At 46.7% G+C, this 16,096-nt stretch overlaps 1 protein-coding gene across 1 annotated transcript in view; it reads left to right on the forward strand.

Moving 5' to 3' along the window:
- GFRA1 (GDNF family receptor alpha 1) overlaps window positions 1–16,096 on the forward strand; it is a 162,558-nt gene that overhangs the window by 15,110 nt on the left and 131,352 nt on the right. Inside the window, exon 3 of the mRNA XM_044300273.1 lies at window positions 13,391–13,474. Within this exon, the coding sequence (XP_044156208.1) occupies window positions 13,391–13,474 (84 nt within the window). The remainder of the gene's footprint in view (window positions 1–13,390; window positions 13,475–16,096) is intronic.

The following is a 16,096-nucleotide window of genomic DNA, read 5'->3' on the forward strand; positions in this document are numbered from 1 at the left end:
CGCAGTGAGGGCGCGTGGCCCCATCGGGCTCCGTCAGGTGTAAATGTAATTTAGTGCTGGTTTTCGGTTGGTGCTGGCCGGGGGCGGCAGCAGTGCATTAAGATGGCTGCATCCTCTGCGGTCGGTGCATTAAGAGGACCATAAAGAGCAGACGTGCGCTCCATCTCTCCGTTCTGTGGCTCCGAGTAAGTAATGTTTCCCCAGCTATACAAACCGCACTTAACCCCTTCAGGGCTGCGGCTCAGCCGTCTGGAGTGACCATGGATTTTGTGAGTGCGCGGCCACAGAACGCGTCAGGCCATTACTTCAGGTGTCTGTTCTATTCATGGGGAAACTCCATCGTATTGAGTAATGTCGGTCTGTGGAAGGAGGACTGTGTTCATTAGAAACCTTCCCCGGATCCCTCAGGGACCTGCAACCAAAAGTGTCTGGAGCTGGAGCAACCAGGGGCCCGGCACAGGGCCCACAAGATGCTGCAGTGTCAGTCCCCACTGTCCAGAGCTCATCCTTAGGGGAGGAGGAAGATAACTCCCATTCTCCTAGATGATGTCCGGTGGGGCTGAGAACTTCCATAGTCACAGTATAGAGGGGGGAGTATGGAGGACGGACCCCGAGCGTGTATATGCTGAGCACAGGATATCATAGCAGATGTCACTGCAGTCCTATGTAACACCACAGGTCACACAGTGATAACTCTGAGTACAGATAATGTAGTAGATGTCACCTGCAGTCCTATGTAACACCACAGATAACACAGTGATAGCTCTCTGAGTACAGATAATGTAGTAGATGTCACCTGCAGTCCTATGTAACACCACAGATAACACAGTGATAACTTTCCTAGTACAGATAATGTAGTAGATGTCACCTGCAGTCCTATGTAACACCTCAGACAACACAGTGATAGCTCTCTGAGTACAGATAATGTAGTAGATGTCACCTGCAGTCCTATGTAACACCACAGATAACACAGTGATAACTTTCCTAGTACAGATAATGTAGTAGATGTCACCTGCAGTCCTATGTAACACCTCAGACAACACAGTGATAGCTCTCTGAGTACAGATAATGTAGTAGATGTCACCTGCAGTCCTATGTAACAGCACATATAACAGTGATAACTCTCTGAGTACAGATAATGTAGTAGATGTCACCTGCAGTCCTATGTAACAGCACATATAACAGTGATAACTCTCTGAGTACAGATAATGTAGTAGATGTCACCTGCAGTCCTATGTAACATCACAGATAACACAGCATAACTCTCTGAGTACAGATAATGTAGTAGATGTCACCTGCAGTCCTATGTAATACCACAGATAACACAGTGATATTTCTCTGAGTACAGATAATGTAGTAGCTGTCACCTGCAGTCCTATGTAACACCACAGATAACACAGTGATAGCTCTCTGAGTACAGATAATGTAGTAGATGTCACCTGCAGTCCTATGTAACACCACAGATAACACAGTGATAGCTCTCTGAGTACAGATAATGTAGTAGATGTCACCTGCAGTCCTATGTAACACCACAGGTAACACAGTGATAACTCTCTGAGTACAGATAATGTAGTAGATGTCACCTGCAGTCCTATGTAACAGCACATATAACAGTGATAACTCTCTGAGTACAGATAATGTAGTAGATGTCACCTGCAGTCCTATGTAACAGCACATATAACAGTGATAATTCTCTGAGTACAGATAATGTAGTAGATGTCACCTGCAGTCCTATGTAACACCACAGATAACACAGTGATAGCTCTCTGAGTACAGATAATGTAGTAGATGTCACCTGCAGTCCTATGTAACACCACAGATAACACAGTGATAACTCTCTGAGTACAGATAATGTAGTAGATGTCACCTGCAGTCCTATGTAACACCACAGATAACACAGTGATAGCTCTCTGAGTACAGATAATGTAGTAGATGTCACCTGCAGTCCTATGTAACACCACAGATGCATTGTATGATTTTTATCTCTGTTGTACTGGCTCTGCTACATCTGTGTGTAGTGTTTGGCTCTTCTGTCTATGGGGTCACCCCGCGGGGCTCTGCTGCCGCCACCTCCCCCCGTTTCCACGGTGACGTCCGTCGCTTCTGCTCTGGGAAAAGTCAACTTTTTTGTCAGATTTTTTCTTTATAAAAGGACCGTTGAAGTCCGTTCTCCTTGGGGTGGCCAGAGGTCCGGTTTTAGGCCGGACGGTACAGTTTTCTGGCTCCCTGTCCGGTTTTAGGGCCTGGACGGGATGTCCTCGCGCTCAGGCAGCAGCACCGCGCTATCTGACTGAGGGGGAGAGAATCTCCCCGCCCTTTTTTTCGGCCGGTGATGGGGGCGTGACTTCACGGAGCTGGGCGTGGCTTATCAGTATGGGGGCGTGGCCCGGCTTTCTGGGGTGAAGCCAGTGGCCACCCTAGTTCTCCCGCCACGGCCGCTGGAGGCCGTCAGTCGTGTGACGCCCCCTGTGGGCTCCGCCACAGGCTCCTCAGTCTCTGTTCTCTTTCAGATTGAGCTGGGCTCTAATCATTCCCGGGGCCACATGTGCTGTGTGCGGGCACCTAGTTAACCATTTCTGCTCCATGACCTGACATTAGCATCGCCATGTACTCTGGGGGGTGTTACTCCCTCAGCGGGCGCGGCGCTAGGCGCTGAATACAACCTGGCATAGCTCCAGCTTGACCATTGGGGTGTCACACGCTGGTCACTCCTGCCATGGAATGGGAAAATTCCCAGGATAGAAGTATTAAAGGACCCCGTCAGCAGGATTAACCCCATTATACCGCACATACTGCCCACTAGGGCTGTTCAGTGAAATCCGTGTTAGCTAATGAGGCGCTCAGTGATGGATGGACGTGGCCCCTGCTAATTAATCCCCCCCTCACGGAGTGAGCGCCACCTACAGGATGAGGGAATCTGCCCCGTGTCCGATAAAACCGCCCAGAACCTGAAAAACGGAGTAAACAGCCGGGCCGGTTACAGCCGTTAAAGGGGCCACGATATGTGCTCAGTGTCAGAAAGGTGCGGGCCCCACCTCTGGGATCTGCGCCCCCAGGGTCCCCAGAAGTGAACAGGGAGCGACCAACCTCTGTTCACCCCTGAAGATAGCCGAGCGTACTCCCATAGCTGAGAGTGGAGCGCACGCTGCGCATGTGTTCGGGGTCGCTCTCCTGCAGTTCGGGGGCCCCTTCTCTAGATTGGAGCCGGTCTCAAGGACCCGCACCTATCTGACATTGATGGCTCTCCTAGCGATATCTCGTCGGTGCCCCTTTCACATGGAAGAAATGTCAGTGTTACTTGTGCAGATTTAAGCAGCAGAATACGGGTCGTCCCCAAATCCAGGGGTAACGGAGAATATGGGCCTGTATGGGCGGGGTTATGCCACAGTATAACCTCTGGCTCCCGCCGCGACATCACGGAAATGACCTTTATTTGGTGGGAGATTTCCAATAATATGATGAGATGAAAAAATCCCCCCAAGAGCAAGTCTGAAGCTGCCCAGGTGGGGTCCTCCTTTATTGTCAGACTTCCAAGTAGATGGAAGACCGCCACGTGGGTGGTCCAGGTCATACCGTGGCTAGACCCGTGGCCCGGACTGTGTGTTTCCTTAACTGTAAGGAGCCGGACGGAGTGGAGGAGATGGGAGAGGTGAGCGCTTCCTGCGGTGCGCACTCAACAAGGGGTGTGGCTTTTCAGAAAGAGGGCGGGGCCTGATTCGCACCACAGTGTGCCACAAAGTAAACCAGCTAACTGGTGGCGTACCCACTAGACGATGTCACGCCGCGCCAGACATATCAGCTCTGGGGCGAGCCTGAGGGGTAATGTGTGAAGATGCGACTGGTTGCGCTGTGTTTTGCGGTATTTCCTTGATTTTAAGCTATTTTTCTTATAACTAATTTTACAAAATGTTGCACAAGTTACATGGTGGGGGTCATTCACTAAAGACTGGCGTTTCACAAAGGAAACATAGTAGAAAGCTCGCCGGCATAGCATGCGACCAATTTAATAAAAGTCCCGGGGCCGCGATGTCCGTGCGCCAGAAACTGCGCCATAGTAGATGTCGCCTATAATTCACTACAGTTTTCAGAGGTAATTTACAATAAACGTGTCGGGCCGCGGTAACAGCTCTGTAAAACATAAAAGGGTGGCGAATCTTTACGGCAAAAGCCTGGTGTAAAGTCTTTGTAATTGACCCCGAGGTCTGATCGCATTTCTTACTGCGCCTCCGTCACTTTGTCGCCACCAGCTATAAATGTAGGTCGGATGGATCCAGGGCAGGTCCCACCTTCCCACGTTTTGCAGTTATCTCCTGTGGCCGAGGTGTTTCTTCTACCGCCTTCGATACGTGTTTCATCTCTCCGACCCCGGATTGATCAAGATATGACCTACGGAAATGCCAAGCTGCAGACAACATGAGCGATCGATCAGCCTGACGAGTCTGCACGTATTACAGCGAGCTAAGCAGCAGGACGGCCGCCTCGTAGATGTATCCGCGGCCCCGATTTACTTGGCGGAAGCCTTTTGTCTCTGTCCAGTATCCCTCAGTGCCTGGTTTACGCTGTATGGGACAGCGCTACAGACGCCTGTACGGAAAATAAAACGTATTCCTGTCCTTCCTCAGCCACCGGCTAACGAGGCTCAAACCCTGGACTGTCCGAAAGAGTGGGGGACACGATCCTCACCAAGACTGATCATATGTATGCCATTCTGGGGGTCATTTACTGCAGACTCGGGGTTCCCATGCCGTTCGCAGATCTGACCAAATCTGCTGCACCGCGGAGCTGGAGTAGATGTCTGGTGTAATGGGAGCTGGTTTTCTGGCGCACATGTTGGTATAGGGTCGAGGGTGTCAGAAATGGCTAAAAAGTTGCAACTTAGTTGCCAAATGGCACTTACAGCAAAATGTGCAACTTTTTTTTATACAAAATAATTGGGGTAGTGTGTTAGTACATACCTAAGCCCCTCTTTAACAGTGTTAGGCTACTTTCACACTAGCGTTCGAGGCTCCGCTTGTGAGTTCCGTTTGAAGGCTCTCACAAGCGGCCCCGAACGCATCCGTCCAGCCCTAATGCATCAATATGGCTCCGCTCAGCAGGCGGACACCTGAACGCTGCTTGCAGCCTGGCCGTGCAGAGGCAAACGGATCTGTCCAGAGTTACAATGGAAGTCAATGGGGACGGATCTGTTTGAAGGTGACTCAATATGGTGCAATTTTAAAGCGGATCCGCCCCCCATTGACTTTCAATGTAAAGTCTGGACGGATCCGTCTGAATACAAATTGTACTTAGACTTTTTTCTGAAATATAATGCAAACGGTTCCGTCTGAACAGATCCCATCGTTTGCATTATAGGAGCGGATCCGTCTGTACAGATACCAGACGGATCTGCTCCGAACGCAAGTGTGAAAGTAGCCTTAGGCTACTTTCACACTTGCGGCAGTGTGATCCGGCGGGCAGTTCCGTCGTCGGAACTGGCTGCCGGATCTACCGATCTGCCGCTGACTGAAAGCATTTGTGAGACGGATGTGGATGCAGATCCGTCTCACAAATACATTGCAAGGACGGATCCGTCTCTCCGTTTGTCATGCGGACCGACGGATCCGTCTTGTACATTTTTTCAAATTTTTACCGATCTGCGCATGCGCATGCCGGAACGACGGATCCGTCTTGTAGATTTTTTTCACATTTTTACCGATCTGCGCATGCCGGCGTTCAGGCAAGTCTTCAGTTTTTTGTCGCCGGAGAGAAAACCATAGCATGCTGCGGTTTTCTCTTTTGCCTGATCAGTCAAAACGACTGAACTGAAGACGTCCTGATGCCTCCTGAACGGATTAGGGCTCTTTCACACTTGCGTTCTTGTCTTCCGGCATAGAGTTCCATCGTCGGGGCTCTATGCCGGAAGAATCCTGATCAGTTTTATCCTAATGCATTCTGAATGGAGTGAAATCCGTTCAGGATGCATCAGGATGTCTCCAGTTCCGGAACGGAACGTTTTTTGGCCGGAGAAAATACCGCAGCATGCTGCGCTTTTTGCTCCGGCCAAAAATCCTGAAGACTTGCCGCAAGGCCGGATCCGGAATGAATGCCCATTGAAAGGCATTGATCCGGATCCGGCCTTAAGCTAAACATCATTTCGGCGCATTGCCGGATCCGACGTTTAGCTTTTTCTGAATGGTTACCATGGCTGCCAGGACGCTAAAGTCCTGGCAGCCATGGTAAAGTGTAGTGGGGAGCGGGGGAGCAGTATACTTACCGTCCGTGCGGCTCCCCGGGCGCTCCAGAGTGACGTCAGGGCGCCCCAGGCGCATGGATCACGTGATCACATGGCACGTCATCCATGCGCATGGGGCGCTCTGACGTCACTCTGGAGCGCCCCGGGAGCCGCACGGATGGTAAGTATGCCGCTCCCCCGCTCCCCACTACTACTATGGCAACCAGGACTTTAATAGCGTCCTGGGTGCCATAGTAACACTGAAAGCATTTTGAAGACGGATCCGTCTTCAAATGCTTTCAGTTCACTTGCGTTTTTCCGGATCCGGCGTGTAATTCCGGCAAGTGGAGTACACGCCGGATCCAGACAACGCAAGTGTGAAAGAGAACCGAAAAAAGAAAAAGGGCCTCACTATGATACCGTAAATAAGGGCAAACAGAGAACCAATCATATAAACCTAAAAATGTTGCTAAAAAACAACCATTGAATGCCCAATAAAAATATAAATACTTTATTATGTCATCAATTGATCAAAAATTCATAAGACATTTTCACAGAATTACTATGGAGAACAGTCAGCAAAACAACCTGGATGCCGTATCCCCCCCGCCGGTGCCTCAAAAACCCGCCAAACAGATGGAATACATGTCTGTGCAATATGCAGTGAGGTGATTCACAAGTAGAAAGTATCTGGTACATACCCGCTACAAGTGACTGTGATGTTCACCTCACTGCACAGTCAGTGGAGAGTCAGTGTGTAATAATGGGGCCCTAAATGATAATACTCCAGAGCAGATAATCACACAGCATCCATCTGCCATATTCAGGTGGATATACCCCTATACATCAGGTCATGAATAACAGGCTGCAAAAAAACCAGACTCTCACACCAAAGTACCCACTGGGAACGTGAACATACCCACAGACATGATGGAGGGCTGAGACACCGGACACAGGGCAGGCTGGAACCCTGACGCGCGTTTCGCCTCAGCTTCGTCAGGAGGTTAATGAGAATGCGTGAAAGAGGCCTTACTCTCCATTCAGAATGCATGGGGATAAAACTGATCAGTTCTTTTCCGAGATAGAGCCCCTGTGACGGAACTCAGCGCCGGAAAAGAAAAACGGAAGTGTGAAAGTACCCTTACTATAACACCACTATCCTGTGCCATGCTGATACATTGTAGTACTATAGCTATATATACTATAACCCCGCTATCCTTCACCACTATTACTGTAGCTATATAATATATATATATATGAGTTTCCTGCTCCATACAGATATATTTTACACAAATATATATAAATATATTGTGGGGACTTGCTCTGGTAGACAGGATCAGCGGACGCAGTATAGAAGCAACAACAAGTTCTTTGGATCAAACAGTTCAGTGTTTTATTCACACTTTAGGCAAGTGACAAAACAAGCCGTCATAATAAAACAAAAAGCCACCTTGCGGTGTCGGTGGTAAGTCACACCATGCGGCAATTCTGCCTCAGAGTCCTTGCTGACAGCAGCACCAACCTGTTTTCACACCAAACAGGTAGCAAGCCTTCATCCAGACACAAGGCTCCCAGATCCCAACGCAGCGACCTGGCTTCTGAGCCCAGCTGCCTATTTAAGGACAGCCAGGTGCTGCCAAAACCCAGTGCGGCATTTAAAATCCGGTCCGGTATTTGACCTCACCTGGCTGTAAATCAGCCCAGTAGCTCATGCTGGGAGGAAAATACCTGTTTTCCCAGACAAAACCTCTCACTGTGTCACAATACATATATATATATATATATATATATACTATAACACCGCTATCCTGCACTGTGCTGATACATTGTAGTACTATAGCAATATATACTACAGGTGAAACTCGAAAAATTAGAATATTGTGCAAAAGTTAATTTATTTCAGTAATGCAAATTAAAATTTGAATTTTGTGAAAAGGTTCAATATTCTCGCCTGAAAGTGTCACACTCTAGTCAGCTAATTACTCCGTACCCCCTGAGCAAAGGACCTGAGATTGTGACTTTGAGGTTTTATAAGCTGTAAGCCATAATCATCCAAATCATAACAAATAAAGGTATTACTGTAGCTGTATATGTTACTTTCCTGCACCGTGCTGATACATTTTATTATTACTTTTTCTTTCAATTGTAAAGTATGTGACCCCTTTGGAATGATCTGGATTTCTGCACAAATCGGTCATAAAATGTGATCTGATCTTCATCTAAGTCACAACAATAGACAATCACCGTCTGCTTAACTAATAACACACAAAGAGTTAAATGTTACCATGTTTTATTGAACACACCCTGTAACCATTCACAGTGCAGGTGGGAAAAGTATGTGAACCCCTAGACTAATGACATCTCCAAGAGCTAATTGGAGTGAGGTGTCAGCCAACTGGAGTCCAGTCAATGAGATGAGATTGGAGGTGTTGGTTACAGCTGCCCTATAAAACACACACCAGTTCTGGGTTTGCTTTTCACAAGAAGCATTGCCTGATGTGAATGATGCCTCGCACAAAAGAGCTCTCAGAAGACCTACGACTAAGAATTGTTGACTTGGGTTATAAAAGTATCTCTAAAAGCCTTGCTCTTCATCAGTCCACGGTAAGACAAACTGTCTATAAATGGAGGACGTTCAGCACTGCTGCTACTCTCCCTAGGAGCGGCCGTCCTGTAAAGATGGCTGCAAGAGCACAGCGCAGACTGCTCAATGAGGGGAAGAAGAGTCCTAGAGTGTCAGCTAAAGACTTACAGAAGTCTCCGGCATATGCTAACATCCCTGTTAGTGAATCTACGATACGTAAAACACTAAACAAGAATGGATTTCATGGGAGGACACCACAGAGGAAGCCACTGCTGACCAAAAAACACATTGCTGCACGTTTACAGTTTGCACAAGAGCACCTGGATGTTCCACAGCAGTACTGGCAAAATATTCTGTGGACAGATGAAACCAAAGTGGAGTTGTTTGGAAGAAACACACAGCACTATGTTTGGAGGAAAAGAGGCACAGCACACAACCTCAAAACCTCATCCCAGCTGTGAGGTATGGTGGTGGGGGCATCATGGTTTGGGGCTGCTTTGCTGCGTCAGGGCCTGGACGGATTACTATCATCGAAGAAAAAGTGAATTCCCAAGTTTATCAAGACATTTTGCAGGAGAACTTAAGGCCATCTGTCCACCAGCTAAAGCTCAACAGAAGATGGGTGCTGCAACAGGACAACGACCCAAAGCATAGAAGTAAATCAACAACAGAACGGCTTAAACAGAAGAGAATCCGCCTTCTGGAGCGGCCCAGTCAGAGTCCTGACCTCAACCCGATGGAGATGCTGTGGCCTGACCTCAAGAAAGCGATTCACACCAGACATCCCGAGAATATCGCTGAACTGAACCAGTTCTGTAAAGAGGAATGGTGAAGAATTACTCCTGACCGTTGTGCCGTCTGATCTGCAACTACAGGGAACGTTTGGTGGAAGTTATTGCTGCCAAAGGAGGTTCAACCAGTTATTAAATCCAAGGGTTCACATACTTTTTCCACCTGTACTGTGAGTGTTTACATGGTGCGTTCAATAACAACATGGTAACATTTAACTCTTTGTGTGTTATTAGGTTAAGCAGACGGTGATTGTCTATTGTTGTGACTTAGGCTACTTTCACACCTGCGTTTAGGTGCGGATCCGTCTGGTGTCTGCACAGACGGATCCGCACCTATAATGCAAACGCTTAGATCCGTTCAGAACGGATCCGTTTGCATTACCATGAACAAAAAAAAAAAAAAAAAACATTATTTTTTTTGGGGTTCATAATAATGCAAACGGATCTGTTTTGACTTTACATTGAAAGTCAATGGGGGACGGATCCGTTTGAAAATTGAGCCATATTGTGTCAACTTTAAACAGATCCGTCCACATTGACTTACATTGTAAGTCTGGACGGATCCGTTTGCCTCCGCACGGCCAGGCTGCAAGCAGCGTTCAGGTGTCCGCCTGCTGAGCGGAGGACAAACGGTGCCAGACTGATGCATTCTGAGCGGATCCGCATCCACTCAGAATGCATTAGGGCAGTACGGATCCGTTCGGGGCCGCTTGTGAGAGCCTTCAAATGGAACTCACAAGCGGAGCCCCGAACGCTAGTGTGAAAGTAGCCTCACATTTTATGACCGATTTGTGCAGAAATCCAGATCATTCCAAAGATTCACATACTTTTTCTTGCAACTGTATATATACTATTACACCGTATTACTGTAGCTGTGTATGTTACTTTCCTGCGCCGTGCCGATACATTGTATTATTACTATATATATATATATATATATATATACTATTACACCGTATTACTGTAGCTGTGTATGTTACTTTCCTGCACCGTGCCGATACATTGTATTATTACTATATATATATATATATATTATTACACCGTATTACTGTAGCTGTGTATGTTACTTTCCTGCACCGTGCCGATACATTGTATTATTACTATATATATATATATATATATATACTATTACACCGTATTACTGTAGCTGTGTATGTTACTTTCCTGCACCGTGCCGATACATTGTATTATTACTATATATATATATATATATATATATACTATTACACCGTATTACTGTAGCTGTGTATGTTACTTTCCTGCACCGTGCCGATACATTGTATTATTACTATATATATATATATATATATATATATATATATACTATTACACCGTATTACTGTAGCTGTGTATGTTACTTTCCTGCACCGTGCCGATACATTGTATTATTACTATATATATATATATATATATATATATATACTATTACACCGTATTACTGTAGCTGTGTATGTTACTTTCCTGCACCGTGCCGATACATTGTATTATTACTATATATACTATTACACCGTATTACTGTAGCTGTGTATGTTACTTTCCTGCACCGTGCCGATACATTGTATTATTACTATATATATATATATATATATATACAGACGTGGACAAAATTGTTGGTACCCTTTGGTCAATGAAAGAAAAAGTCACAATGGTCACAGAAATAACTTTAATCTGACAAAAGTAATAATAAATTAAAATTCTATAAATGTTAACCAATGAAAGTCAGACATTGTTTTTCAACCATGCTTCAACAGAATTATGTAAAAAAATAAACTCATGAAACAGGCATGGACAAAAATGATGGTACCCCTAACTTAATATTTTGTTGCGCAACCTTTTGAGGCAATCACTGCAATCAAACGCTTCCTGTAACTGTCAATGAGACATCTGCACCTCTCAGCAGGTATTTTGGCCCACTCCTCATGAGCAAACTGCTCCAGTTGTGTCCGGTTTGAAGGGTGCCTTTTCCAGACTGCATGTTTCAGCTCCTTCCAAAGATGCTCAATAGGATTGAGGTCAGGGCTCATAGAAGGCCACTTTAGAATAGTCCAATTTTTTCCTCTTAGCCATTCTTGGGTGTTTTTAGCGGTGTGTTTTGGGTCATTGTCCTGTTGCAAGACCCATGACCTGCGACTGAGACCAAGCTTTCTGACACTGGCTAGTACATTTCTCTCTAGAATTCCTTGATAGTCTTGAGATTTCATTGTACCCTGCACAGATTCAAGACACCCTGTGCCAGACGCAGCAAAGCAGCCCCAGAACATAACAGAGCCTCCTCCATGTTTCACAGTAGGGACAGTGTTCTTTTCTTGATATGCTTCATTTTTTCGTCTGTGAACATACAGCTGATGTGCCTTGGCAAAAACTTCGATTTTTGTCTCATCTGTCCACAGGACATTCTCCCAGAAGCTTTGTGGCTTGTCAACATGTAGTTTGGCATATTCCAGTCTTGCTTTTTTATGATTCGTTTTCAACAATGGTGTCCTCCTTGGTCGTCTCCCATGTAGTCCACTTTGGCTCAAACAACGACGGATGGTGCGATCTGACACTGATGTTCCTTGAGCATGAAGTTCACCTTGAATCTCTTTAGAAGTCTTTCTAGGCTCTTTTGTTACCATTCGGATTATCCGTCTCTTAGATTTGTCATCAATTTTCCTCCTGCGGCCACGTCCAGGGAGGTTGGCTACAGTCCCATGGATCTTAAACTTATGAATAATATGTGCAACTGTACTCACAGGAACATCTAGTTGCTTGGAGATGGTCTTATAGCCTTTACCTTTAACATGCTTGTCTATAATTTTCTTTCTGATCTCTTGAGACAGCTCTTTCCTTTGCTTCCTCTGGTCCATGTCGAGTGTGGTACACACCATATCACCAAACAACACAGTGATTACCTGGAGCCATATATATAGGCCCAATGGCTGATTACAAGGTTGTAGACACCTGTGATGCTAATTAGTGGACACACCTTGAATTAACATGTCCCTTTGGTCACATTATGTTCTGTGTTTTCTAGGGGTACCATCATTTTTGTCCATGCCTGTTTCATGAGTTTATTTTTTTACATAATTCTGTTGAAGCATGGTTGAAAAACAATGTCTGACTTTCATTGGTTAACATTTATAGAATTTTAATTTATTATTACTTTTGTCAGATTAAAGTTATTTCTGTGACCATTGTGACTTTTTCTTTCATTGACCAAAGGGTACCAACAATTTTGTCCACGTCTGTATATATATACTATTACACCGTATTACTGTAGCTGTGTATGTTACTTTCCTGCGCCGTGCCGATACATTGTATTATTACTATATATACTATTACACCGTATTACTGTAGCTGTGTATGTTACTTTCCTGCGCCGTGCCGATACATTGTATTATTACTATATATACTATTACACCCTTACTGTAGCTGTGTATGTTACTTTCCTGCGCCGTGCCGATACATTGTATTATTACTATATATACTATTACACCGTATTACTGTAGCTGTGTATGTTACTTTCCTGCGCCGTGCCGATACATTGTATTATTACTATATATACTATTACACCGTATTACTGTAGCTGTGTATGTTACTTTCCTGCGCCGTGCCGATACATTGTATTATTACTATATATACTATTACACCGTATTACTGTAGCTGTGTATGTTACTTTCCTGCGCCGTGCCGATACATTGTATTATTACTATATATACTATTACACCGTATTACTGTAGCTGTGTATGTTACTTTCCTGCGCTGTTACATGGTGTCACTGATAACTAATAGCAGTATAATATTCATTTTTTCTGTCTCCTGTAGGAAATGAGCTGCTGGAGGATTCGCCCTATGAGCCCGTTAATAACCGTCTCTCCGACATCTTTAAAATGGATTCCAGTTTATCAGGTAAGAAACCGCAGCTTTGATTAATGTGTCGCAGAGCGAGATTCTCCGAGGCTTCCATCTGGATGATAACATTTCTTGTGGTCTCGTCTGTGGAGCCGCAGTGGGCGTCCGCCTGAGGGGCACTGCATGGCTACGATGCTATACTGTTCCATCCAGGGGCCACATGCTCCTCCTGCAGTATTTATTACAGATCACTTCCTGCTGATCGGCACAGGAAGGGGCGGTGATAGGAGGCAGGCTGCTGATTGGCTGCCCTCATGTCTCTTCCTGTTAGAGAAGTAACGGTCAGGACCAGGGAGGAAATCGATGTGTGGTGTCATAGAGGTCCTGCTGCAACCGTCTGTGGCACTGCGGTGTGGGGGGCTGTGGTAACGTGTCCATCCACCTGTAAGCGTGAGTTCTACTAAGGACTTGACCTTAAAGGGCTTCTGTCCCCCCACTAAAGTCATTTTTTTGGGGGGGCTAGTTAAATTCCTTATACTGCGATATATGAAAATATAATGGTGTTACTTACTTTCCTTCAGCCGTTTCTTATAAAAATGAACTTTTATAATATGTAAATTAGGTCTCTACCAGCAAGTAGGGCGTCTACTTGCTGGTAGCCGCCGCAAAAAAACGCCCCCCTCGTCGTGTTGATTGACAGGGCCAGCCGCGATCTCCTCCTCCGGCCGGCCTTGTCAGCATTTCAAAAATCGTGCGTCTGTGTTCATTCGGCGCAGGCGCTCTGAGATGAGGAGGCTCGCCTCCTCAGCACTCCCTCAGTGCGCCGATGACATCACCGAAAGAGAAGGCGTCATCGCCGCAGGCGTACTGAGGGAGTGCTGAGGAGGCGAGCCTCCTCATCTCAGAGCGCCTGCGCCGAATGAACACAGACGCACGATTTTTGAAATGCTGACAAGGCCGGCCGGAGGAGGAGATCGCGGCTGGCCCTGTCAATCAACACGACGAGGGGGGCGTTTTTTTGCGGCGGCTACCAGCAAGTAGACGCCCTACTTGCTGGTAGAGACCTAATTTACATATTATAAAAGTTCATTTTTATAAGAAACGGCTGAAGGAAAGTAAGTAACACCATTATATTTTCATATATCGCAGTATAAGGAATTTAACTAGCCCCCCCAAAAAAATGACTTTAGTGGGGGGACAGAAGCCCTTTAAGGAGTTCATTCATGTCAGCTGTGGGGGTGCGAATATCCGCTCCTGTTATTTCATCTTTATAGCGTTAATATTAGAAATGCGCCTCAGTTCACACAGCGGGATATCCCCTGATGGCCCCGAGACCGCTGATCATGGAGGGGGAGCAGCTATACAGGGACTCATAGAGAAGGGCCCCAGAGACCACCCCTCCCCCTCTAGGAGCTAAACATGGCCTTATAGGGCATAGAAGAAAGGGTCTCTGAAGCAGACCACCCTGTAATGTGTCATAATGAGCGTCTGTGAAATGTCTGCCAAGCGCCAGAGCCCCGGGAAAAGATGTCACAGGACGGCTTCCTTCTGCTCTTCATCTTGTAGGGGTGAAGGGTCGATCTTTTCCTTCCCCAATCGAGGCTGAAATTGTGGCACAAAGTATTTTAGAAAGTTGCAAAACTTTATACAATGATTAATCTTCAAACCAGGCTGCCCTGTGGTGGCTCTGCTTTTCCTGTTGGCCTGTAGGTGGTGCTGCCATTTCCCGTTAGCCTCACTGTGGCGCTGCCATTTCCCGTTGGCCTGTAGGTGGCGCTAATGTTTCCTGTTGGCCTGTAGGTGGTGCTGCCATTTCCCGTTAGCCTCTCTGTGGCGCTGCCATTTCCCGTTGGCCTGTAGGTGGCGCTAATGTTTCCTGTTGGCCTGTAGGTGGTGCTGCCATTTCCCGTTAGCCTCTCTGTGGCGCTGCCATTTCTCGTTGGCCTATAAGTGACGCTGCTGTTTCCTGTTGCCCTGTAGGTGGCTCTGCCGTTTCCTGTTGCCCTGTAGGTGGCGCTAATGTTTCCTGTTGGCCTGTAGGTGGCGCTAATGTTTCCTGTTGGTCTGTAGGTGGCGCTTCCATTTCCTTTTGGCCTATAGGTGGCGCTGCCATTTCCCGTTGGCCTATAAGTGACACTGCCGTTTCCTGTTGGCCTGTAGGTGGCGCTGACGTTTCCCGCTGGCCTGTAGGTAGCGCTGACGTTTCCCGCTGGCCTGTAGGTGGCGCTGCCCTTTCCTGTTGGCCTGTAGGTGGCACTCCTGTTGGCCTGTAGGTGGCACTCCTGTTGGCCTGTAGGTGGCACTCCTGTTGGCCTGTAGGTGGCTCTGTCGTTTCCCACTGGCCTGTAGGTGGCGCTGCCCTTTGCCGTTGGCCTGTAGGTGGCGCTGCCATTTCCTGTTGGCCTGTAGGTGGCGCTGCACATTTCCTCTTCTTTTATCCTTTGCTAATAAGGACACATCTGCTGAAATCCGTCCTTGACCCCTCGTGTAGGGTCCTGTTCTTGCAGGACTTTCGCAATCTCCTGGGAGCTGGATTATTGGAGGATTTCACCCCTTTTGTTGCCACTATGAGAAAAGCGGACGGCGATGGCGAGAGGTGAGCGAGCGATTCTCCTCGCAATCATTTCTTTTCACATTGGGTGGCAGAAGAGAAGTCTTTGAACTTAGTTCGGAGCTGCG

The sequence above is a fragment of the Bufo gargarizans genome, chromosome 6 (assembly GCF_014858855.1).
Source record: "Bufo gargarizans isolate SCDJY-AF-19 chromosome 6, ASM1485885v1, whole genome shotgun sequence".
NCBI classification, from domain to species: Eukaryota; Metazoa; Chordata; class Amphibia; order Anura; family Bufonidae; genus Bufo; species Bufo gargarizans.